Source organism: Hypanus sabinus, chromosome 19 (assembly GCF_030144855.1).
Source record: "Hypanus sabinus isolate sHypSab1 chromosome 19, sHypSab1.hap1, whole genome shotgun sequence".
Classification (NCBI taxonomy): Eukaryota; Metazoa; Chordata; class Chondrichthyes; order Myliobatiformes; family Dasyatidae; genus Hypanus; species Hypanus sabinus.
This window is the reverse complement of record NC_082724.1, coordinates 71,008,555-71,033,618: the sequence shown is the minus strand read 5'-3', so window position 1 is coordinate 71,033,618 and position 25,064 is coordinate 71,008,555. Positions and strand designations below refer to the sequence as shown.

Sequence of the window (25,064 nt, the reverse complement as noted above, 5' to 3'; positions counted from 1 at the left end):
AACAAAGCAAATGGTTTCTCTTCATTTACTGTTTAATATTTTAAACACTTTGTTTAGATTGCTTGTATAAATTCAGCGAAGTGCAATCTAATTAATGTATCCTGCTCTCTTAATATGTGGTAGACTTCGTGATGAATCAGTTTTTGAGTTACAGTGAAACACTGATCACAGTGTTACAGATGGTCGTCTTTGCATCTACATGGTAAAATCACTTTTTCATCTCTTCCCCTTAAAATATTCAAAGGTTCTACCTCTGTTGGAAGCAAAAATTTTGTCTTAAGTTGTTGACCACTTATTTTTAAATGTATTGTGTAAAGTATTTTCTTTTAACAGATTGCTGTTTGCCATGAGCTGTACAATACCATTAGAGATTACAAAGATGATCATGGAAGACTTCTATGTGAGCTATTCATCAGAGCACCAAAGCGAAGGTAGCATTTTTAGAAACCTTGCCTTGTTTTTAAAACTTGATAAAAATCAAACACGTTTTAGGGAAAATTACTTCTTAAAAATGTTGGCATTGGAACGTGTTGCAATACTTGCAGGCTGCCTCCAACACTTTCTTGGGTGTGTTGGTTAATAGTGTGAGTGACATATTTAACTGTATGTTTTGATGTATGTGTGATAAATAAATCTGACTCTGACTCAATGTATATTTTAATGATGCTCATTCTTGCCTTCTCCTTTTTCCGTGCTTAATGCCATTTTGTAACAATGCAAGTTGGTAGTTAGCATTTGCCTAGGTTTCTGCAATTATTTCAATATGAGACAATTAAGACAATAGTTGATTTTTAAAAATGTATGCATAGAGGGATGGGAAAACATGAGAACATAGGACTTTAAAATTATCACAGAACATGTAGATGGAATCGAATTCTACTGTCTAGTTGAAGCACAGAACATGTGAAGAGAAAAGTACATATTTGAAGCAGAGAAAGGTTTAGAAGTAAAGCTATGATAATTAAGAAAGATTAACAGATGTGTTGCTTAGCAAAGAAAACCAAAGGTGGGAAGGATAGAATAGCTTCCATTTATACTATATTTAATGCACCAAAAACTATAATTTTTTAAAAATCATTTCCATCAGGATAAGGGCCAATATTTAATAAGGACCAATTACCTAACCATCAAGAAGTTATCATAATAAGAAGGCTTATAGATTTGTTTCAGTATCTTTTGCATGGTCCACTGTTTAAATATGACTCACTACACTGAGCATAGAACTCGATGTTTCATTGATATTTTAACTGGAAGACTTTGATATATTCTACAGAGTGCAGCTTTGCAACTAATGCTGCATTTTATATATAGTACTAAAGTTATTTATTAAAGTTTGGACTTGAGCTGAAATTTAGATAACTGCTACTGTAGTGCAATCTGTAAATGAAGCGAGCACTACAATTGAATGAAATAATTTCAGCAACTTTCAAAATCAGCATTTGTATGAGTTTTTGGTGTCTTTGTTTCACTGGTTCACTTTGCTAGATGCTAAATTTACTCTCTGTTTTACATATTTTTATCTTCTGAAACTTGTATGAAATATTTAGCAGTGTATTTTTTCAGTGGAGATAATATCTAAATCAATCAGTCCTGCCAGAGGTTCTCAGTCTGAAACATCAACTGTACTTCCTTTCCAAAGATGCTGCCTGGCCTGCTGAGTTCTTCTAGCATTTTGTGTGTGCTCCTTGAATATTATATATCCTAGTTTTGAACATGAATTTATGGTAATTGTCATTTGAAGACTGCACAATTTTTATGCATATCTTCCATTGTGCTTCAAATTAGGAACCAGCCAGATTATTATGATGTGGTCTCCCATCCTATCGATCTTTTGAAAATACAGCAGAAATTAAAGATGGAGGAATATGATGATGTTGATCAGTTAACTTCTGATTTTCAGCTCATGATCAATAATGCAAAAGCTTACTATAAGGTAATGGTATTTGAGAATTAACACAATATAGCAAGCTTGTAGTATCTTTCATTTTCCCTTATCATGTTTTTCCAATGAAGTGGTATATTTTATAATAAAAATAGAACATAATTATGATGGGCAGAGAATTGTCATCGTCCAAAGTAAAGAGTGAGCAGAATTTTCAATTGAAACATTTTCTATTTAAAGAAAAGGAGCTTTTGAAAAGCATCAAGCTGGATAAGTAACTAGGACTGGATGAGATATACCCCAGGCTGCTGTGGGAAGCGAGGGAGGAGATTGCTGAGTCTGTGGTTATTATCTTTCCATCATCAATGAGGACGGGAGAGGTTCTGGAGGATTGGAGGGTTGCAGATGTTGTTCCTTTATTAAGAAAGGGAGTAGAGATAACCCAAGAAATTATAGACCAGTGAGTCTTTCTTCAGTGTTTGGTAAGTTGATGGAGACGATCCTGAGAAGCAGGATTTATGAACATTTAGAGAAACACAAGATGATTAGGAATAATCAGCATGGCTTTGTCAAAGGCAGGTCATGCCTTACGAGCCTGATTGAATTTTCTGAGGATGTGACTTAACACATTGATGAAGGTAGAGCAGTAGATGTAGTGTATATGGATTTCAGCAAGGCATTTGATAAGGTACCCCATGCAAGGCTTATTGAAGAAGTAAGGAAGCATGGGATCCAAGGGGACCTTGCTTTGTGGATCCAAAATTGGCTTGCCCACAGAAGGAAAAGAATTGTTTGCAGGTGGGTCATATTCTACATGGAGGTCAGTGACCAGTGGTGTGCCTCAGTGATCTGTTCTGGGACCCCTTCCCTTCATGGTTTTTGTATATGACATGGATGTGGAAGCGGAGGGATGGGTTAATAAATTTGCTGATGACACAATGGTTGGGGGAGTTGTGGATAGTGTGGAGGGCTGTCAGAGGTTACGGTGGGACATCAATAGGATGCAAAATTGGGCCGAGAAGTGGCAGATGGAGTTTAACCCAGATAAGTGTAAGGTGGTTCATTTTGGTAGGTCAAATATGATGGCAGAGTATAGTATTAATGGTTAGACTCTTGGCAGTGTGGAGGATCAGAGGGATCTTGGGGTCCGTGCCCATAGGACACTCAAAGCTGCTGTGCAGGTTGACTTTGTGGTTAAGAAGGCATACGGTGCATTGGCCTTCAGCAACCATGGGATTGAGTTCAAGAGCTGAGAGGTAATATTACAGCTGTATAGGACCCTGGTAGACCTCACGTGGAGTACTGTGCTCAGTTCTGGTCACCTCAATACAGGAAGGATGAGGAAACTATAGAAAGGGGGCATAGGAGATTTGCATAGAACATAGACAACCTACAGCACAATACAGGCCCTTCGGTCAGTGAGCTGTGCCAAACGTGTCCTTACCTTAGAACTACCTGGGCTTACCCATATCCCTCTATTGTTCTAAGCTCCATGTACCTTTCCAGAGTCTTAAAAGACCTAGCGTATCCTCTCCACCACAATCGCCAGCAGCCCATTCCACGCACTCACCGCTCTCTACATAAAAAACTTACCCTGACATCTCTGTACATACTTCCAAGCACCTTAAATCTATGCCCTCTCGTGCTAGCCATTTCAGCCCTGGGAAAAAGCCTCTCACTATCCATACAATCAGTGCCTCTCGTTATCTTCTTCACCTCTTATCAGGTCACCTCTCATCCTCCGTCACTCTAAGGAGAAAAGGCCAAGTTCACTCAACCTATTCTCATAAGGCTTACTCCCCAATCCAGGCAACATCCTTGTAAATCTCCTCTGCACCCTTTCTATGGTTTCCACAAACTTCCTGTAGTGAGGCGACCAGAATTGAGCACAATATTCCCAAGTGGGGTCTGACCAGGGTCCTATATAGCTGCAACATTACCTCTCGGCTCTTGAACTCAGTCCCACGGTTGATGAAGGCCAATGCACTGTATGCCTTCTTAACCACAGACTCAACCCGCATAGTGCCCTATGGACTCGGACCCCAAGATCCCTCTGATCCTCCACACTGCCTAGAGTCTTAACATTAGTGCTATATTCTGCCATATTTGACCTCCCAAAATGAACCACCTCACGCTTATCTGAGTTGAACTCCATCTGCCATTTCTCAGCCCAATTTTGCATCCTATTGATGTCCCACCATAACCTCTGACAGCCCTCCACACAGTCCACAACACCACCAACCTTTGTGTCATCAGCATATTTGCTAACTACCCCTCCACTTCCTCATCCAGGTCATTTATAAAAATCACAAAGAGAAGGCGTCCCAGAACAGCTCCCCGAGACATACCACAGGTCACTGACCTCCATACAGAATATGACCCGTCTACAACCACTCTTTGCCTTCTGTGGGCAAGCCAGTTCTGTATCCACAAAGTAAGGTCCCCTTGGATCCCATGCCTCCTTACTTTCTAAATAAGCCTTGCAAATGCAAGGCTTTGTACCTTATCAAATGCCTTACTGAAAACCATATGCACTACATTTACAGCTCTACCTTCATCAATGTATTTAGTCACATCCTTAAAAACTTCAATCAGGCTCATAAGGCATGACCTGATTTTGACAAAGCCATGCTGACTATTCCTAATCATGCCTCTCCAAATGTTCATAAATCCTGCCTCTCAGAATCTTCTCCATCAACTTAACAACCACTGAAGTAAGACTGGTCTGTAATTTCCTGGCTATCTCTGCTCCCTTTCTTGAATAAGGGAACAACATCTGCAACCCTCCAATCCTCCAGAATCTCTCCCGTCCTCATTGATGATGGAAAGATAATCACCACAGACTCAGCAATCTCCTCCCTCGCTTCCCACAGCAGCCTGGGGTACATCCCGTCCGGTCCCAGTGACTTACCCAACTTGATGCTTTTCAAAAGCTCCAGCACATCCTCTTTGTTAATATCTACATGCTCAATCTTTTTAGTCCGCTCGCCAAGATCCTTTAACATAGTGAATACTGAAGTAAAGTACCTCTGCTATCTCCTCCAGTTCCGTACACACTTTTCTACTGTCACATTTGATTGGTCCTATTCTCTCCACTCTTATCCTCTTGCTTTTCACATACTTGTAGAATGCCTTGGGGTTTTCCTTAATCCTGTCCACCAAGGCCTTCTCATGGCCCCTTCTGACTCTCCTAATTTCAATCTTAAGATCCTTCCTGCTAATCTTATAATCTTCTAGATCTCTATCATTACCTCATTTTTTTGAACCTTTCGTAAGTTTTTCTTTTCTTCTTGACTAGATTTACAACAGCCTTTGTATGCCACGGTTCCTGTGCCCTCCCATCCTTTCACTGTCTCATTGGAACGTACCTATGCAGAACCCCACGCAAGTATCCCCTGAACATTTGCCACATTTCTTCCGTATGTTTCCCTGAGAACATCTGTTCTCAATTTATGCTTCCAGGTTCCTGCCTGATAGCCTCATATTTCCTCTTACCCCAATTAAACATTTCCCTAACTTGTCTGTTCCTATCCCTCTCCAATGCTATGGTAAAGGTGATAGAATTGTGATCACTATCTCCAAAAAGCTGTCCCGCTGAGAGACCTGACCCCTGACCAGGTTCATTTCCCAATACCAGATCAAGTACAGCCTCTCCTCTTGTAGGCTTATCTACATAATGTGTGAAGAAACCTTCCTGAACACACCTAACAAACTCCACCCCATTTGAACCCCTCTCTCTGGGGTGATGCCAATCAATCTTTGGCAAATTAATATTTCCTACCACAGCAACCCCAACCCTATTATTATTACATCTTAACAAGGATGTTGCCTGGATTGGGGAGCTTGCCTTATGAGAATAGGTTGAGTCAACTTGGCCTTTTCTCCTTGGAGCAACGGAGGATGAGAGGTGTCCTGATAGAGGTGTATAAGATGATTGGAGGCATTGATCATGCAGATAGGCAGAGGTGTTTTCCCCAGGACTGAAATGGCTAACATGAGAGGGCACAGTTTTAAGGTGTTTGGAAGAAGGTACAGAGGGGATGTCAGGGGTAAGTTTTTTTTATGCAGAAAGTGGTGAGTGGGTGGAATGCGTTGCTGTTAACTGTGGTGGAGCTGGATAGGTACATGGAGCTTAGAAAAATAGAGGGCTATGGGTAACTCTAGGTAATTTCTAAAGTAAGTACATGTTTAGCACATTGAGTACAATAGGGTCAAAGGACACGTATTCTGCTGTCGGTTTTCTAAGTTTTTATGTTTTTAAAGTTTCAAGAATTTAATGTACATTTTCTGTTTATATTATGTTATCAGTGAGCATTTGTCATTTTGACATTTCCTAAAACATTTCTATCATCTTCAGAGAAGTTTAAAAATCTATCTTGTGAAATACATTTTATTCCATACTTGCATGTAAGATTTTTCAATTTTAAAAAAGATGGTTCTAATAACTAAAAGACTATTTTGTAACGAGCTCAAGGTGAATGTTAAGTGAGCATTGATATCTTCAAAACTTATCTCCTTGGAAATGAGGATTCAATGAACATTTTTGGAAAGTTGACACCACTTTTGATAGTCAACAAATGTATCTTTTCAAAGGTATTATACAAGAACTAATCTATGTTGTTTCCATAGTATGCTGCTTTGTGGCAAAACCATTGTTTTAAGTTACGGCTGACTATTCTTAAAAGTGGTTTGAATATTTTAAGTGAATCTGATTCACATTAATAAATAAGAGGTCAAACTTCTACAGACTACCCCTTTCCATTATCATATCTTCTGTTTCATTAGATGATCAGAAGCTTGAGTTCTGAAATATTTCTGGTCGATTAATTTCTTGTTACATAAGCAATGTTTATGTGTTTGAAGCAGATCTTTTGATCAATTACAGGAAGATTCTGCTGAGTGCAAAGCTGCAAATAAATTGTGGGATTTATATACTAGAACAAGAAATGAGTTTGTTCAAAGAGGAGATTATGAACATGAGGAAGACGAGGATGACTATGATAGCCAAGATAATGCTGGTACAACTGGTGAAGAGGATGTAAGTTTTTAATTACTCATTTTCTATGATCTGGGCATGCCTGGGACTCCTCATTTGTTATCCATTCCTTGTTGGCCTTGCGCATAGGAGTTGTCTCTTTGAATTACTGCAATCCATCTGCTGGCAGTACTCCCGCAATACTGATGATTAGGGTATTCAGCAGTGATGAGTGTTCTATTTCCACATCAGGATGCCATGCAGTATGGAAGTACAGCTGCAGTTGATTCTGTTCCCATGTCCCTGCTTGGTGATATCTTTAGATCATGCTATTGAAGCCTGGGAAAACTGCAGAGCATTTTGAATATGGTACATGTTGCATCACTTTTTGCCAGTGATTATGGTTGTGAATGGGGTTCCAGTCAAGTGGGGTGTTTTGTCCTAGATAGTGTCAAGTTTCTTGATAGAACGTGGCATTGCACTTATCCAGGCAGGTGGAGAGTTGCTTTTGCACTCTTGACATCTGCCTTATAGATGTTGGTAGAATCTGGAATTTCAGGAGGTGAGTCACTGGCTACCATATTCTTTATATCTGGTCTGCTTTTTCAACCACAAAATATGTTGTTTATCTATTTGAGTTGCTGGTTAACGGTGATTGCTAGGATATTGATGGTGGATGTGGATGATTTGACAGTGGTATTGCAATTTAATGTGTGGGTAGGTTATTACTTTTTTTTTGGAGATGGTCATTGTTTGCTACTATTTTAGCACAAATATTGCCTGTGATTTACCAGTCCATGCTGGAATATTGTCCAGGTCTTGTTACATGAAGGTGTTAAGCTGTTTTATTGTTGAGTATTTGCAGATAGATTTGACCATGTGTAATAATCAGTTAACATATCCATTTCTGACATTGTGATAGAAATAAGGGATTGATGAAGCAGCTGTAGATGGCTGGGCAAAGAACACTGTACTAATGCACTCCCACAGTGTTATCTTTGGGCTGAGATGATTAACCTCCATTAACAACAACTAACTTCCTTATACACAACCATCTGTCACAATGAATTCCTCAGATTCACCATCCTCTGACTAATGAAAATCCTCCAAAGGGATGTCCTATTCTGAGGCTGTGCCCTTTGGTCCTAGACTCACCCACTATAGGAAACACCCTCTCCACATCCACTCTATCTAGGCCTTTCAATATTTGGTAAGTTTCAATGAGATTCCTCACTCATTTTTCTAAGCTCCAGCAAGTACAGCCCCAGAGCCATCAAATGCTCCTCATGAATTAATTCTTTCTTTCCTGGGACTATTTTCGTGAGCTTCCTGTGGAGTCTTTCTATTGCCAGCAAATCCTTTTTTAGATAAGGGGCCCAGAACTGCTCACAATACTTAAAGTGAGGCCTCAGGAATACATTTAAGAGACTACTAGACAGGTATATGGAGGAATTTAAGGTGGGGGGGGGTTATATGGGAGGCAGGGTTTAAGGGTCGGCACATCATTGTGGGCCAAAGGGCCTGTTCTGTTCTGTGCTGTATTGTTCTATTTTTGCTTTGATATTTTAGTCTTCTTAAGATGAATGCTGACATTGATTTGCCTTCCCTACCACCAACTCAACCTGCAAGTTAACCTTTCACTAATACAGCATTAGGACTCCCAAGTGATTAAGTTATACATTACAATTGTAAGGTGTCCAATATTAGAAATCTAGATTTAGCAACGCATCCAGTCTTTGGGTTTGCCTTCTCAACATGTGTCCAGTCGATTTTGTGATGATACCAACTATTGGTACATTTATACATAGCATTCCTTTAAATAAATTGTCAGATCAAAGCTTAAAGGACTTTATTTTGCATTCTTGAAAGAATGCAGATAGAACTTGTTATAAAATGTCTAAAATTGAAGGAATAAAAAGATTGATGATCACAGATTTATTTTCATTACACTATAGGGTGCAGCACATTATAATAATCTAAAGGAACAGCTGGAACACCTATTTGAAGCTGTAGCCACTTATGTTGACCCATCAGGACATCTTGTCAGTGAGCTTTTTCAAAAGTTACCTTCTAGAGTGGTGAGTAAATCTATTCATAAACAAAAAACTATAGGAAGGAAGTAGTGGAAATGCATCATTGTACATTTCAGCACAAGAGAATAGATGCTGACAGATACAATGAAAACTTTTGGCTTCTCAACTGAAATCTTCTTGATTAAATTAATCAATTTCTCATGTCATCTTATACAGCAAGTGAATGACAGAAGTGGCCTGTTAATGAAATTGAGTAACTCCATCAAAGGATAAACTTTTTTTCTAGTATGACACAGGGTTGGGTTAATCAGGTGTAGAGATAGCAGACAGTCTTACCAGGTTATTGGTGGTAAATCTCTGGAAGTTTTCTAGGCTGCATGAAGTTGAGCAGAGGAGCCCTCTTGTTCTGAGAGTGTTGATCAGCCGAGTATAATTTTTGCAGCTTCCATCTTTGCTCAAGAGTTCTGAATTTCTAACCAGTTATAAGGTAAAAGAGTACCTGCTACCGATTAAGCAAAAAATCTGATTCTGTGGAAATATTGGTAGATGATTTTTATTTTAAACTGTATGCTGAACATTGTAAGGTTGAGCAAAAAGAGGAAAAAGCGTGCCGACCAGTCTGGTTACAAATATTTCATAGAAGTTGTGTGTATAGTTTCCATAAAATTAAATTAAGGGTTCCATACAAGTTATCTTTTCACTACTGGAGCAAAGAGGAGAATATTTTTGTAGAATTATTTTTGCTTTGATTTAATGTTTTACATGTACTTATTTAACTTGTTTTCCGAAGTTTGTGAACATCAGAGACTAATAACGCTTAAAATTACTTCCATGTTTCACAGATAGCAAATTCTGTTCCAGGCTTTTTCCACTGTTAATTCTGCAGACAACCTTAGAGAATGTTAGATCTCTAGATAAAATATAATTTGAATGTTTTGCAGTAAAGGCAAGTCCTTCGATAATTAGATGATTTTTTTTGGATTTGCAGCAATATCCTGACTACTATGAAATTATTAAGGAGCCAGTAGACCTGAAGATGATCGCACAGAGGATTCAGGTTTGACTATTTTATAATTTGCTGTTTTTTCTTCCCCCCCCCCTTCTCACAAGAACACAGGAGAATAGGAGCAGGAGGAGTAGGTCGTCAAACCCTCCAATTCTGCACTGACATTTATTATGATCATGCTGATCTGAACTCTTTCTTCAGATCCCATAGTTCTCAATAGTGTATCCAGAATCATGAACTTTTAATGATGTGAGAAATCATTGTTCTTTGTTATACATGTATTTTTAATTTGCTTATTTTTAAAACAAATGTTTTGGATTACTGTTATTATTAATATTTTTGAATTTGAATGGATCAATTTCTTCTCGCAGAATGCTGCTTACAAGAGTGTTAATGTAATGGCTAGAGATATTGAGCTTCTAGTTCGAAATGCTAAAACCTACAATGAGCCAGGGTCACCTATATTCAAGGTAAAATATGTTTTCAATCATAACAATGTACTGCCAATCTTTCATGCTAACCAAGCATTATTTGACTAAAATAAAGTGAGTTAATTAATTGCACTGCTGAAATAATAGATCCTTACATACATGATTCTGATAGGGTCTGTTGTTAATTCAAATCTGTATGGGTATTTAGGTTCACAGCTTGGGTACTAGCATAATAAAATTCGATTAAAATTGTTGGTAAAAATATGTTTTCTATGCCTGTAGGATGCAAATACAATTAAGAAAATATTTAATCAGAAGAGAGCTGAACTTGAGCATAATTTAGAGCCTACTAAATCCAGTCTCCGAATCAGGTGTGTATAATTTTTTGTCTGATCATTTTGATTATTGAAGATAAGTGGTATGAAAGGGAGTCGGGTGGGGAACTATCCCTGTGGAAAGCAGAAAATGGTGGGGAGGGGAAGAAGATGTGCTTGTTGGTGGGATTTCGTTGGAGGTGGTGGAAGTTTTGGAGAATGTGCTGGGCGTGGAGGCTGATGGAGTGGCAGGAGGACAGGATAAGAGCAAACGTGTGAAATAGAAGAGATGCAGTTGAGGGCAGTGTTGATAGTGGGGGAAGGGAAGCCCCAATCTTTGAAAAAGGAGAACATCTCCTTCGTTCTGGAATTAAAAGCCTCGTCCTGGGAGCAGATGTGGCAGAAATGGAGGATTTGAGAGAAGGGAATGGCATTTTTACAAATAATAAGGTAGGACGGGGTATAGTCCAGGTAGCTGTGAGAATTCTTTGGAAAAATAAAGGACATCTCAAATCATTCAGAAGTTTTAAGTTCAACTAGACAATGGGGTGACCCATTGGGGCACCCTTTGAGAGAAAGGTAGTGCAGTCTGATGTGACCAGAATGAACATTAAATTTTCCTGAATGCTACTGGCATTGCTTTGCTTTGGAAATTGAAGAAGTAAAACCAGTTTATTAAAGAAGAAAGACACGTAGCAAGACAAATATAGCTCCTCCTTGTTTAACGAAGGACACTTCTGATGGCAACATTTCTGGTTGATCTGACACCCTTGTTCCTCTCGTTGTCATTCTGGAGACATGCAATCCTTTTGAGCGCAGTCTCTTCATATCTTCTGCTGTTTGTTCTTTGTCTCTGATCCTGGAGACGTGCATTTCTCAGCTCCTTTGTCTCTTCCTCTCTCATCTTTTTTGTCCTGACTCTTTAATCCTGGAGTCGTGCAGCCCTGGCCTCATCCGATTCTTGTTCTCTCCCTCTCCTTGCCGCTTCCCGACGACGTTTGGCGTCCCCCTTCTCTTTCCACATGGCATAATTAGGCTGACCATATTTTTTTACCCTAATGCTGGATAGAAGATATGAAGTAGTAACACCAAAGGAAGCTGATTATTCTTGATGGTATGGTTGGTGCTCTCCTAAATGGACGTGATATAGTCACCATTGTCCTTTGGCTGCAGCAAAGGGTTTTATGGGTGTCTCAAAGTACATCATTATGGGTTACGGGATGTTTTGCCATGCTTAAGTTTAGAGAAGATCTGATGTTCAGTTTTTGAATATAGTCAAGACTTTTATACATTGTGGGGACCATTTTTGAGTTATTTTCAAAACCTTTGATTTGTTGTAAAAGTACAGATGGTGGGTAATAATGTATTTTATTATATTGTAACGATATGCTACACACAGCAATGAAATAACAACACGTAGTCGGTAAGTTGTTTAGAGACTAGTTTATTCAAACTTCACTGTGCCGGCATTTATATCCCTAGCGCCTGCCCTCTCCGGGTGGAAATGACGTCGGAGGTACATTACTAAAGTCTCCCCCCGTGCACTGGCTATTTGTGAGCCGGTTCGCCTGCGCGGAAAGTGGGTCGCCACATAACTCCCCAGAACTGGCGATACACCCCCCCAATATCCACAATCTGGATCAGCCTCTGTTTGGGAGGTCTGCCTCTGCACCGCGGTGCCTGAACCTCGACCGGCTGCGCCAAGTCCACATGGACTGGTTTGAGTCGGCTCACTGTGAAAACCTCCTCTTCCCCCTAATGTCCAGAATGTATGTGGACCTGTTGTTGTTGATCACCTTGAACGGCCCCTCGTACGGCTGCTGTAGCAGCGCTCGGTGTCCACCCCTTCGTACAAACACAAACTTACAGCTTTGCAGGTCTTTGGGTACATGGGTCGAATTCCGTCCGTGCTGTGAAGTCGGTACTGGTGCCAGGTTGCCGAGCCTTTCGCGTAGCCCGTCCAGGATTGCTGTGGGTTCTTCCTCTTGCCCCCTAAGAGGTGGTATGAACTCTCCCGGGACGGCCAGGAGCGCGCCGTATACCAACTCGGCCGACGAGGCGTGCAGATCCTCTTTGGGTGCTGTATGAATTCCAAGCAGGACCCAGGGAAGCTCATTCACCCAGTTAGGTCCTCTCAGGCGGGCCATCAGAGCCAACTTCAAGTGACGGTGGAAGTGTTCCACCAGTCCGTTCGACTGTGGGTGGTAGGTAATTGTGTGGTGCAGCTGTGTTCCCAACAGGCTGGCCACAGCCGACCACAGGCTGGAGGTGAACTGGGCGCCTCTGTCGAAGGTAATGTGGGCCAGTATCCCGAAGCGTGCTACCCAGGTTGCGATCAGTGCTCGGGCGCAGGAATCGGCAGATGTGTCGGTGAGCGGGACCGCCTCTAGCCACCTCGTGAACCATTGTTAGGAGGTACCGCGCTCCTCGGGACACTGGTAGGGGGCCCACGACATCCACATGAATGTGATCAAACCTCCGGTGGGTTAGTTCGAACTGCTGCGGCAGGGTTTTAGTGTGCCGCTGCACCTTGGCTGTTTGGCACTGCACGCACGTTCTGGCCCATTCACTGACCTGCTTGCGAAGTCTGTGCCACGCGAACTTGCTGGAGACCAGCCGGACGGTCGTCCTGATAGATGGGTACGCCAAACCGTGTATGGAGTCGAAAACCCGCCGCCTCCAGGCTGCCGGGATGATGGAGTAAGGTTGGCCAGTAGCCACGTCGCACAGGAGGGTCCTATCACCTGGGCCTACGAGAAAGTCCTGCAGCTGCAAACCCGAGACTGCAGTCCTGTAGCTGGGCATCTCGTTGTCTGCCTGCTGCGCCTCTGCCAGTGCTGCATAGTCCACCCCCAGGGACAGGGCCTGGGCAGCTGGTCTGGAGAGTGCATCCGCCACGACGTTGTCCTTCCCAAAGACATGCTGGATGTCCGTCGTGTACTCCAAGATGTAGGACAGATGTCGCTGCCGGTGAGCCGACCAGGGATAGGACACCTTCGTGAACGCAAAGGTCAACGGTTTGTGGTCTGTGAACAGCCTGCCTTCTAAGAAGTACCTGAAATGCTGGATCGCCAAGGTATAACACCAACAGCTCCCGGTCGAAAGCACTGTACTTGAGTTCGGGTAGTCGTACTCCAGGAAAAACGCCAGGGGTTGCCGGCGCCCCTCAATGAGCTGCTCCAGCACCCCACCGACTGCTGTGTCGGATGCGTCCACCGTGAGGGTGGTCGGAACGTCCGTTCTGGGGTGCACCAGCATCACAGCATCTGCCAGGGCTTCCTTGGCTTTAACGAATGCTGCCCTGGACTCCTCGTCCCAAGTAATGTCCTTGCCTTTACCCAACATCAGGGTGTACAAAGGGTGCATGATACGGGCTGCTGAGGGGAGGAAATGGTGGTAGAAGTTCACCATACCAACGAACTCCTGCAGGCCTTTGACTGTGTTGGGCCGGGCAAAGTGGCGGATCGCGTCTACCTTGGCGAGCAGAGGTGTTGCCCCATCTTTGGTAATCCTGTGGCCCAGGAAGTCGATGGTATCGAGTCTGAACTGGCACTTGGCCGGGTTGATCGTGAGGCCATATTCACTCAGTCAGGTGTAGAGTTGACGGAGGTGGGACAGATGCTTCTGACGACTGCTGCTGGCTATGAGGATGTCATCCAAATAGATGAAAGCGAAGTCCAGGTCACGTCCCACGGCGTCCATTAACCACTGAAACGTCTGTGCGGCATTCTTTAGGCCGAACGGCATGCGGAGGAACTCGAAAAGGCCAAAGGGGGAGATGCGTGCCGTTTTGGGGACGTCATCCGGATGCATCGGGATTTGATGGTATTCCTGGACTAGGTCTACCTTGGAGACGATCCGTGCGCTGTGCAGGTTTGCTGCAAAGTCCTGAATGTGCAGCACAGGGTAGCGGTCCGGTGTGGTAGCCTCGTTCAGCCTGCGGTAGTCGCCACATGGTCTCCAGCCCCCTGTCGCTTTGGGCACCATGTGCAGGGGGGAGGCCCATGGGCTTTCGGACCACCGGATGATCCCCAATTCCTCCATCCGCTTGAACTCCTCCTTCGCCAGGCGGAGCTTTTCCGGGGGGAGCCTTCGTGCGCGGGCGTGGAGGGGTGGTCCCTGGGTCGGGATGTGGTGCTGAACCCCGTGTCTGGGCATGGCTGCCGTGTACTGCGGTGCCAGAATCGATGGGAAGTCAGCCAGGATTCTGGTGAATTCGTTGTCCGACAGTGTGATGGAGTCCAGGTGTGGGGCCAGCAACTTGGCTTCACCCAGGGAGAACGTCTGGAAAGTCTCAGCATGTACCAGTCTTTTCCCTTGCAAGTCGACCAGCAGGCTGTGAGCTTGCAGGAAGTCCGCCCCCAGGAGTGGTTGGGCCACCACGGCCAGTGTGAAGTCCCACGTGAACCGGCTGGCACCGAACTGCAGCTGCACTGTGCAGGTGCCGTAGTTCTGTATCGTGCTGCCGTTTGCGGCCCTCGGTGGGTCCTGGCTTCCTGTTGCGGGTGTTGTACCCCGTCGGGGGCAAGACGCTGATCTCCACTCCGGTGTCGACCAAGAACCGGTGTCCCAGACGTACAAGAGGCTGTCCTGGTGATCAGCCGCCATAGTCATTAGCGGCAGCTGGTCCTGGCCCTGGCCCTTGCAGGGCGGGCGACAGTGGTGGGCTTTTGTGCCCCACTGCTGGTGGTAGAAACACCGCTGTTCACTGGCCTCCTCACTCCTGCCTCTGTGTTGTGTGCGCCCCCTTGCCGGGCCTGGTCTGGTAATCTGACCGACGGACGCCACGCTCTCCCTCTTAGCTTTCCACAGCACATTTGCCCAGGCTGCCACCTTCTGGGGGTCGCTGAAATCTGTGTCGGCCAGCAGCAGATGTATGTCCTCGGGCAGTTGCTCCAGGAACATTTGCTCAAACATGAGGCAGGGCTTGTGTCCGTCAGCCAGGGACAGCATCTCGTACATCAATGCTGACGGCAGTCTGTCTCCCAAACCGTCCAGGTGAAGCAGGCGGGCACCCCGCTCATGCCGTGAGAGGCCAAAGGTCCCAATGAGCAGCGCCTTGAATGCTTCATATTTGCCTTCTTCCGGGGGTGAATGTATGAAATCCGCAACCTGGGCGGCCGTCTGCTGGTCAAGGATGCTCACCACGTAATAGTAGCGCGTGGAATCAGAGGATGTCTACCGAATCTGGAACTGGGCTTCTGCTTGGCTAAACCACATGCATGGTCGCAGCGTTCAGAAAATCAGCAGTTTTGGCAAAACTGCGTGAACAGATGAAGAGTCGGTCATCTTTGGTCCAAATCCCATTTGGACCGTCGGGGTCACCAATGTAGCAATGTGCTACACACAGCGCTGAAATAACGACACGCATTCGGTAAGTTGTTTCGAGACTAGTTTGTTCAAACTTCGCAGTGCTGGTATTTAAATCCCTAGCACCCGCCCTCTCCGGGCGGAAATGACGTCAGAGGTACATTACTAAAGTCCTCCCCCCACGCTCTGGCTATTTGTGAGCCGGTTCGACTGCGCAGAAAGTGGGTCGCCACAATATAAGGGTTTTTTTCACCCCCTTTTTTCTTTCTTTTCCTAATAGCTCTGACTTTGGTAGTGGGTTTAGATTTTTTTTTTCTGTATAACAATATTTCAGTATTACGATTTAATTTAATTTTTATGAATACAGGGTTTTGTGATTGTAACTATTTTAATACAATGCATTTGGTACTTTGTTTTGACTTGTAATATATATCTTCTTGTACTCTGTATTCCTTTATGCTGAAACTAATAAGAATTTTGAAAGACAAGTATGGCATTACAATAAGATTTAATGAACTCTTACTGATGGGTGGCAGTTAGATCGGTCCCATTCCTGCACCTGCTGATGGTGATCAGCAGTATGTGATCGCTCAAAGCAGAGCTGCCCTTCCCTGCCAGTTGGTGTTTCTGCGGAGGCTGGCCGTGCGCATGCGTCATGATGTTGCATCCCGATTTCCATGATGGCGGATCGGCTCTCAGGTGAAAGGCACCCTGTTGATTTTTGCAAATGAGCAATTTTATTAATTGCTTAATTTTATATATAACCCTGAACTTTGCCTGCATTCTGTAAGTTAGCGCATTTTAAATCGATTTAGCCAAAAAAAGTACCGCTGTAATGTTTGCGCTAATTGGAGGTCACAGACAGACAGAGAGAGCATGAGTTTTAGTAGTATATAGATTAATAGTCAACCTTACATGAATACAGTGAAATGAAACAGCGTTGTTCCGGGGCCACAGTGCAAAACACATTACCAACAGCACACTGCACATACTACATTGTACAAATAGCATATATGGTTGTGATTTCAGAAAAATATACAGTCACAAAGAGAAAAATATATATGACCCAATACCTGAGTTATATTGGTCCAGCTTGTACTTCCACTGAATGAGCACAGGAAGACATCACCAACAGGAGGGGCCAGTCCCCAACCCAGAACATAATCCAGCAGCACACAGCTAGCTCTGGCATCTCCTTCACCAGCGACTTCGAGACATGAGGGCCTTATCCGCACATCAACTGAGGCAATGCAGCTTCACCACTGTCGGTTTTACAAATGATCCCTTGAACCAGATTTGCTGTGTTTACATTACCAATATCCAGCAGGGTCTGTTGATCACAATAAAAACATTGAAGACAATCATTATACTAAGCATAAAGTTGTCATAAAGTTAATTTAAAATGTACATAGTTCACAACAAATTAATAAGTTACTTTCTCTGTGGCTGGCATTTTCTATAACTTTACCCAATAGAAAATTAGCCATTGAATATCTAGAACTAATATTCATGGGTCAGCCATAGTACCATAAGGAAAATGCACAGCCCTGTAATCGTTAGTAACACATCCAAAAAAAACTGCTTTCATTATGTTCAGAGCAATTTTAAAAATGTAAATAAGGCTTTCATCTTACTGCAATTAACAAATATTCTGCAATATAAAGATCATGAGAATGAAAAATGAAAAACAAAATGAATGTTTATTTCTGAGTGGAAGTCGGACCATTCTAACCATGTTGAGACTTGTTATAAAATGCTAAGTAGACTTACGCTGGAAAAGCATATTGATATGATGAACAGTTTCCAAAAGGATGAACATTTTCATTTTTAGATGGCTTTGATAGTAAGATGAATCAACTATAATTTCTCTAATTATCATTAAATTTAACAGTATTAAGATTGTACATACCTGACAATTATCTAGTTTTTGTGTTGACATTTCCTCAACTTCTGATATTTGTACTGCCTCTAGATCCAGACAGTGCTCTGCCTAACAACAAGCCATGCTATCCTCAGCCGTCTATTGTTACAGTTCCTTGCCCCGTGCTTCATTTCCAACCCAGCTGATTTGCTCATGTCATTTTTATACAAAGCCATCCAAACAATCCATTGCTCATATCCTGGACTAATAGAGGAAAATGTCACAGAAGGTTATGCTATCAACAAGAAGTAACCTCTGAATTTCTGAAGTTTTTAAAAAATTCTATCTAAACAGGAACCGAAGGTCAGCACAAGGCGATCGTTTGTCAGCAATTACTATGGCTTTGCAATATGGATCAGAGAGTGAAGAGGAAGGTGGTTTAGGTGGTAAGGGATTATAACATATTTGATTAATACTTTCTGAAAGTAGCTTTTTGTTTTGGCTTTTCTATACACATTTGTTCCCATAGTGGTCACTCGTTACGAAGATGGTGACTCTGACGGAGACAGCATTGGCTCAGCTGTTGATGTTACTAGTCCTATTTATCAGCTGTTTGAAGCAGTTAAGAATCATCGGAACAGCCAGGGGCAACTTCTGGCTCAGCCTTTCTTGCGTCTGCCTTCCAAGAAAGATTATCCGGATTATTATCAACAAATCAAGCACCCCATGTCACTACAAGTTATAAGGTAAGGAATCTCATTTATGCTATTTAAAAGCCAGTGACTGTGCTGATGCTATATATTTTAATCAACTCAGAAACATTCTTATTTGTTCCCAAATAACTGGATTCTTTTCATGGACCAAGCATTGCTGCTTATTTATTAATTTTTTAACTGATTCAAGAATGCTTAATGTTATTTCTAGTAATCAAGTGTAAAGGAGAACAAAGTAATTGTTGGTCTGATGCTACATACTAAGATGAAGAACACAATCATTAAAAAAAAACACAATATGGTGGATTCTGGTTTTACTTGATCCATCGATTCATCTGGGCAGCTACCTATTTCAAACAACTCTTAAAGAACAAAAACTAATAGAGAAAATGGCCAGGATCCCCTTCATTTTATTTGGGGCACTACACCCCTTAAATTGGGATAGGAGACTGTTGCTGAACTGTTTCTAACTAACGTCACTCACGTGCACTCATGTGACATTAGATACTACGCCGTGCTTAGAGTGAACACTTTTTTAAAAATGTCAGTTGCATATGTTTGTCTTCCAAAAGCAGTGATTATTGTCACATAGTTGGCGAGAAGCAAGCACTATAACACTTCAGAACTCTTTGACTCACTGCAGTTTCAAGAGTTCAGACTTAGATATGCCAGAAATATCTGGGAGTGAAAATAAACTAATTTTAGCAAGTTAGGAGCTACAAAGAATTTGAAGGGATCAACAATCATCTTAAATTATAATGAAGATTTGGAGGGTGCGATCGTTGAAAGTATTGCATGAAGACAGTCCATTATCTGCATTAGTTGTCTGTGCTGATTTTGTTTACAGTCAATCAAAATAAGGGGCAGCATGCACTGAATGAATTAATATGTTGGTAAGTATTTGGTACTACTACACAGTTTTATATTACATGGTAGAATTTGTAGTGTTCTGATTTGTTCTGTATTTCATTTATGTACATAATTTGTTAGTTAAACGGTAGTTTCCTTTTTTTTGAATACCTTTTCAACTATTTCCATGAATCTTCAGGCTAATTGAGGTAGTTACTTAATTGGGCCAAAATGTATTGCTCTCAATCTGTCCCAATTAACAGGAATCCACTGTATATATAAATACACAGGATAGATTATATGCATATGAAGTGATACTAGGTACAGGAGTGTCAGTACATAAGGTGATTCTTTCTTTTTCAATCTTTTTATTAAATTTCAAATTAATAAACATATCAATATTGATAATGATACATAGAGATCGGGATTACATTAATAACAGTTAACATGTTTCAAGTAACAAATAGAGTTTAGCCTCCTAATCTCTTAATAATTAATCATGAAAAAGATATTTATAAAAGAGGAAGAAAAAACCTAAGCTGAGAAAAACTAAACTTAAAAAAAAACAAAGATAGGGCTGCCATGTTTTATTGGTTAAAATTATATAATTTGTTGTTAACTACACTCCTTTATACATGAACAAAAAAATTACTAAAAAATGGATTCAGAAAGGTCAACTTACATCATATGAAAATATTGAATAAATAGCTTCCAAGTTTCTGCAAATTTAACCGAAGGGTCCACAGTACCGCTCCTAATTTTTTCCAAGTTTAAACATGCTATCGTTTGGGAAAACGATTGAAATGTAGTAGGAGGATTGGAATCTTTCCATTTAAGTAAAATGGATCTTCTGGCTATTAATGTCACAAATGCAATTAAACAACAAGCTGATGAGGATAAATGACTGGAGTCTATCACTGGTAGTCCAAAAATTACAGTAATAGGATGAGGTTGTAAATCAACACGCAGAACAACTGAAATAATTATCAAAAATATCGTTCCAATATTTTCTTAGAAGAGGGCAAGACCAGAAGATATGTGTCAAGGAAGCTACTTCAAAATTACATCTATCACAAACAGGATTTATATGATGGTTAAAAACAAGCTAACCTGTCCTTGGACATATGAGCCCTATGAACCACCTTAAATTGTATCAAAGCTTGTGTGGCACACATTGAAGAAGTATTAACTAGTTTAAGAATTTTCTCCCATTTCTCTGTATATAAAAATATTTGAAGTTCTCTTTCCCACTCATTCTTAATTTTATCAGATGTACCTAGATGTATTTTCATAATCAGACCATAAATAATTGCTATTAAACTCTTCTGATAAGGGTTTTAACCTAAAATTTTTTCTGTAACTTCAATTTGATGTGACATTGGAAAGGTAGATAAAGTAGCATTCAGAAAGTTTCTAATCTGTAAATATCTGAAAAAGTGTGATCTAGGCAAATTACATTTACTAGACAACTGTTCAAAAGACATAAAACAGCCATCCATGAATAAATCATGAAAGCATGCTATTCCTTTTGTTTTCCATTTTTAAAAAAAGTGCTTGTTCAATTCTAGATGGTTAGGAAAAAAGTTAGATATAATAGGACTTGACAGGATAAATTTATTCAATCCAAAAAAATTTTGAAATTGAAACCATATTCGTATTGTATGTTTTAACTATTGGATTTATCACTTGTTTATTCATTTTAGTAAATGCAAAGGGAAGCACAGCTCCTAAAATAGTAGCCAGTGAAAACCCCTGTGCAGACTCCTGCTTGAGGTTCATCCATTGTGGAGATTGAGTTTCATCCAACTCTTGTGTCCAAAACGTTAAATATCAAATATTAATTGCCCAATAATAAAAGCTAAGATTCGGCAAAGCCAGACTGGCTGGGATTTCTATATTGCCATATATATGAAGAAATTTTAGAATCAATAATATCAAAAAAAGATTTAGGAATAAAAATTGATACCACCTGAAATAGATACAGAAATTTAGGTGAAATAAACATCTTAATACCATTAATTTTACCAATCAAAGATGAGGACATTGGGGACTATTTAGTAAACAGTTGTTTAACATGATCAATTAAAGGTTAAAAAAAAAGATCCTTATACCTCTTAGTAATTTTAATCGCCAAATAAGTAAAATGATCAGTAACTAATCTAAATGGTGATTATCTATAAATTGGAACTTGCATATTTAATGGAAAAAGCACATTCTTATCAAGATTCAATTTATAACCAGAAAATCTACTAAACTGAGCAAGTAGTGTTATTACTGCAGGAATGGATTTCTCTGGGTTAGAAATATATAATAACAGGTCATCTGCATATAGTGATATTTTATGCGCCCCATTCCCACGAATAATGCCAAATATATTAGGTGAATCATGAATAGCAATTGCCAAGGGCTCCAGAGCAATATCAAATAGTAAAGAGCTTAAAGGACAGCCCTGTCTAGTACCTTGAAAAAGCCTAAAAAAAAGGATATCTCTGATTATTGGTAAATACAGCAGCCAGCAGTGTATGATATATCAATTGAATCAGAGTTATAAATATTGAGCTAAAATTAAATTTCTCAAGTATATTAAATAAATATTCCCATTCAAGTCTATCAAATGGCTTCTCGGCGTCAAGCGAAATAACACATTCTGGAGTATTAGATGAAGTAATGTATACAATGTTCATTAACCTCCTGATATTGAAATGTGAGTAACGATTTTTAATAACTCCTGTCTGAGCCTCAGAAATGATTTGAAGCAGTATCTTCTCTAATCTAATTGCTAATATTTTGGAAAAGATTTTAGAATCCACATTCAACAAAGATACAGGTCTGTGTAGGTCAGTGAGATCTTCATCTTTTCTAAGAATTAAAGAAATAGATGCTTCATAAAAGGATTGTGGTAATTTACCTACTAATAAAGCATCTTTAAAAGTTCTACATAACCAGGGAGAAAGTAAATCTAAAAAAGATTTTAAAAATTCAGTTGTTTTTCCATCCGGGCCAGGTGCTTTACCAAAGTTTATCGAAAAAATTGCCTTCTTTATTTCCTCTTCAGTAATGAGTGCATCTAATGATAAACGTTCATCAGCTGGTAATTTTGGAATATTTACTTTCCTTAAAAATTCATCCTTATGGTAGGATTATCAGGAAATTCTGATTGATATACATATATTCATATAAAATTCTTGAAAAGATTTATTCATTTCATCATGGTTAACCGTCAAAATACCATCCTGTCTATGAACTTTATTACTCTGACGTTTCACCAAAGCAGCTTTCAATTGGTTAGGCAACAATTTACCCGAATTATCACCATGTATATAACATTGACTCCTATTTTTAAATAATCAGTTTTCAATTGGGGATGTTAATAACAAACTATGTTGCATCTGAAGTTCAACTCTCTCTTTATAAAGCTCCAAATTGGGAGTAATAGAATATTTTTTTAACAATTTCTTTAATTTCATCAACCAATATATGTATCTCACTATTAATTAGTTTTTTTTCAATCCAGCAGAGTATGAAATAATTTATGCTTTAAAGGTACCCCATAATATCCCACTGGAAATTTCTTCCGTTGAATTAGATGAAAAGAAAAATGCAACCTGTTCTTTAATGAAATTAACAGAATTTAAATCCTGAAGCAAAATAGAGTTGAACCGCCATTGTCTAGTACTAAAAGTTACATCACTAAATTTAATTGATAATTTCAAAGGCACATGATCGGAAATGGCAGTTGCATCATACTCACGGGTGGTGACAGACGAAACTGATTGAGAATCAATAAAGAAGTAATTGATTCTAGAGTAATTATGATAAACAAGAGAAAAGAAAGAGAACTCTTTATTATTAGGATGTAAAAACCTCCATATTTCTAAAATTCCCGAGTCAACTAAAAAGGAATTAATAAAAGTAGCAGATTTGTTTGGAAGTGCCTGATCGGGCGCAGACCTATTCATCATAAGATTCAAACAACAATCAAAATCTCCGCCCATTATTAACCTATATTCATTTAAATTGGGAAGAGATATAAAGAAGTGCTTAAAGAATTCAGGATAGTCAGTATTTGGTGCATAAACATTAACCAAAGCTACTTTTTGGTTATAAAGTAAACCAGTAATTAATAGAAATCTACCATATGGATCTGAGATTGTATCATAATGAACAGATGAGATCAAAGGGTCTGTAAAAATAGAAACACCTTTCACTTTGGTCGATGAGTTTGAGTGAAACTGTTGGCCTTTCCAAAACCTAAAAAAGCGCTGATTATTCTCCTTCCTCACGCAAAAATAATCTGGCATTCAATCTATGAAAAACTTTTAAAATCTTCTTCCGTTTAACTGAATGATTCAAACCATTCGTGTTCCATGAAACAAAGTTAATAATATTATCCATTTTCCTGAAATAAACCATATGGTATGTGAAGAGTTAACCAAGTTGCATAGGAAACTTATGAACCAGGAAGAGGAAAAAAAGTTTAAAGAGGAACCGGAAGTTACGACAATACAGACATTTTTGTAGTTTCAAAGCGGCCCAAATGAAAAATACTGAACTAAAAGAAGACCCTCCTCCCCTCCCCCAAAGCCACGAAACCTGGCCAATAGGCAGCCAGGAGACTATCTAAGAACCACCCAAACCCCATCTCTCTTAATGGCAAGTCCATAAATTTTAAAGAAAAAAAAACACCACCCATAGCCAAAACATTACGAAAGAATGCCAAACACAAGCTCGGTGAAAAATCAACCTTTTGTAGACCATTTTAAAAAAACAAGGTCTTAAAATAGGAAGAGATCTTTAATATAAAACAGACATAATCCAAAACCCAAGGGCAAGACTCCATGAACTTAAAATGTCCAAATCTATAAGCTGATTATTAACTAATAAACCTGGTTCATACAAACATAAAGAAACAGAAAATTGATTAAACATCCGAGCTCAAAGAATGTTCTTTGAGAAACTGTTTTGCGTCGTCCACTGATTTAAACCATTTAAACAATTTATCGGGTAAGACCACTCTTAAGCAGGTGGGGTACAGCAAAGCCGGTCAAAGATTCCTTTGATGTAATTCCAACATCACCACTTTAAAATGCAATCTTTCTTGCATTACCTCGGGACAATAATCAACCAAACAAAACTTAAGATTTTGATGTTCAATCATTTCTTTGTGACGAGTGATTCAAATTAAGTGCTCCTTAGTACTCACATAGTGAAATCGAAGAATTACTTGACGTGGTTTTAGCTCTCTCGATGGTTTTCACTTTAATAACCTATGCACACGATGGAGTACCGGAGGAGTACCTCCGAACCAAAAACTTCCATTAAGAATTGAGACATACTCTCAACGTCTTCACTGAGTCCTATTATTCGCAAATTCTTTCTGCGAATGGGACTCTCCAAATCAATAATCTTGTATTTATAGTGCTCCAGTGTACAAGTAGTCGAATTTAATTTCTTTTCAAAAGAATTCATTCTGGAATCTCTCTGTTTTCCAGCTTCAGTAAGCTCGGAAATTTGCTGCTGTTGTTTTTCACTCTTTTTCACGTGCTCTCAGTTTACTTTTGTTCTCCTTAAGCATTACTTCCAGTGTAGTGAATCTTTTGTCAAGTTTTTCATCCAATAACTTTGAAATAGCTTGTAAAGTAAGTTCAGACTGTGTAGACTAATCTTCTTACTTCCTGTTTCTATTACCG

At 40.2% G+C, this 25,064-nt stretch overlaps 1 protein-coding gene across 13 annotated transcripts in view; it reads left to right on the top strand.

The window, feature by feature from the left end:
* Positions 1-25,064, top strand: part of pbrm1 (polybromo 1) — a 95,458-nt gene that overhangs the window by 10,862 nt on the left and 59,532 nt on the right. For all 13 annotated transcript variants that reach the window (XM_059944654.1, XM_059944652.1, XM_059944661.1 and 10 more), the window contains 9 exons: positions 334-431; positions 1,786-1,933; positions 6,768-6,920; positions 8,813-8,935; positions 9,879-9,947; positions 10,268-10,366; positions 10,610-10,698; positions 18,167-18,258; positions 18,342-18,558. In XM_059944654.1, the coding sequence (XP_059800637.1) occupies positions 334-431; positions 1,786-1,933; positions 6,768-6,920; positions 8,813-8,935; positions 9,879-9,947; positions 10,268-10,366; positions 10,610-10,698; positions 18,167-18,258; positions 18,342-18,558 (1,088 nt within the window). The remainder of the gene's footprint in view (positions 1-333; positions 432-1,785; positions 1,934-6,767; positions 6,921-8,812; positions 8,936-9,878; positions 9,948-10,267; positions 10,367-10,609; positions 10,699-18,166; positions 18,259-18,341; positions 18,559-25,064) is intronic.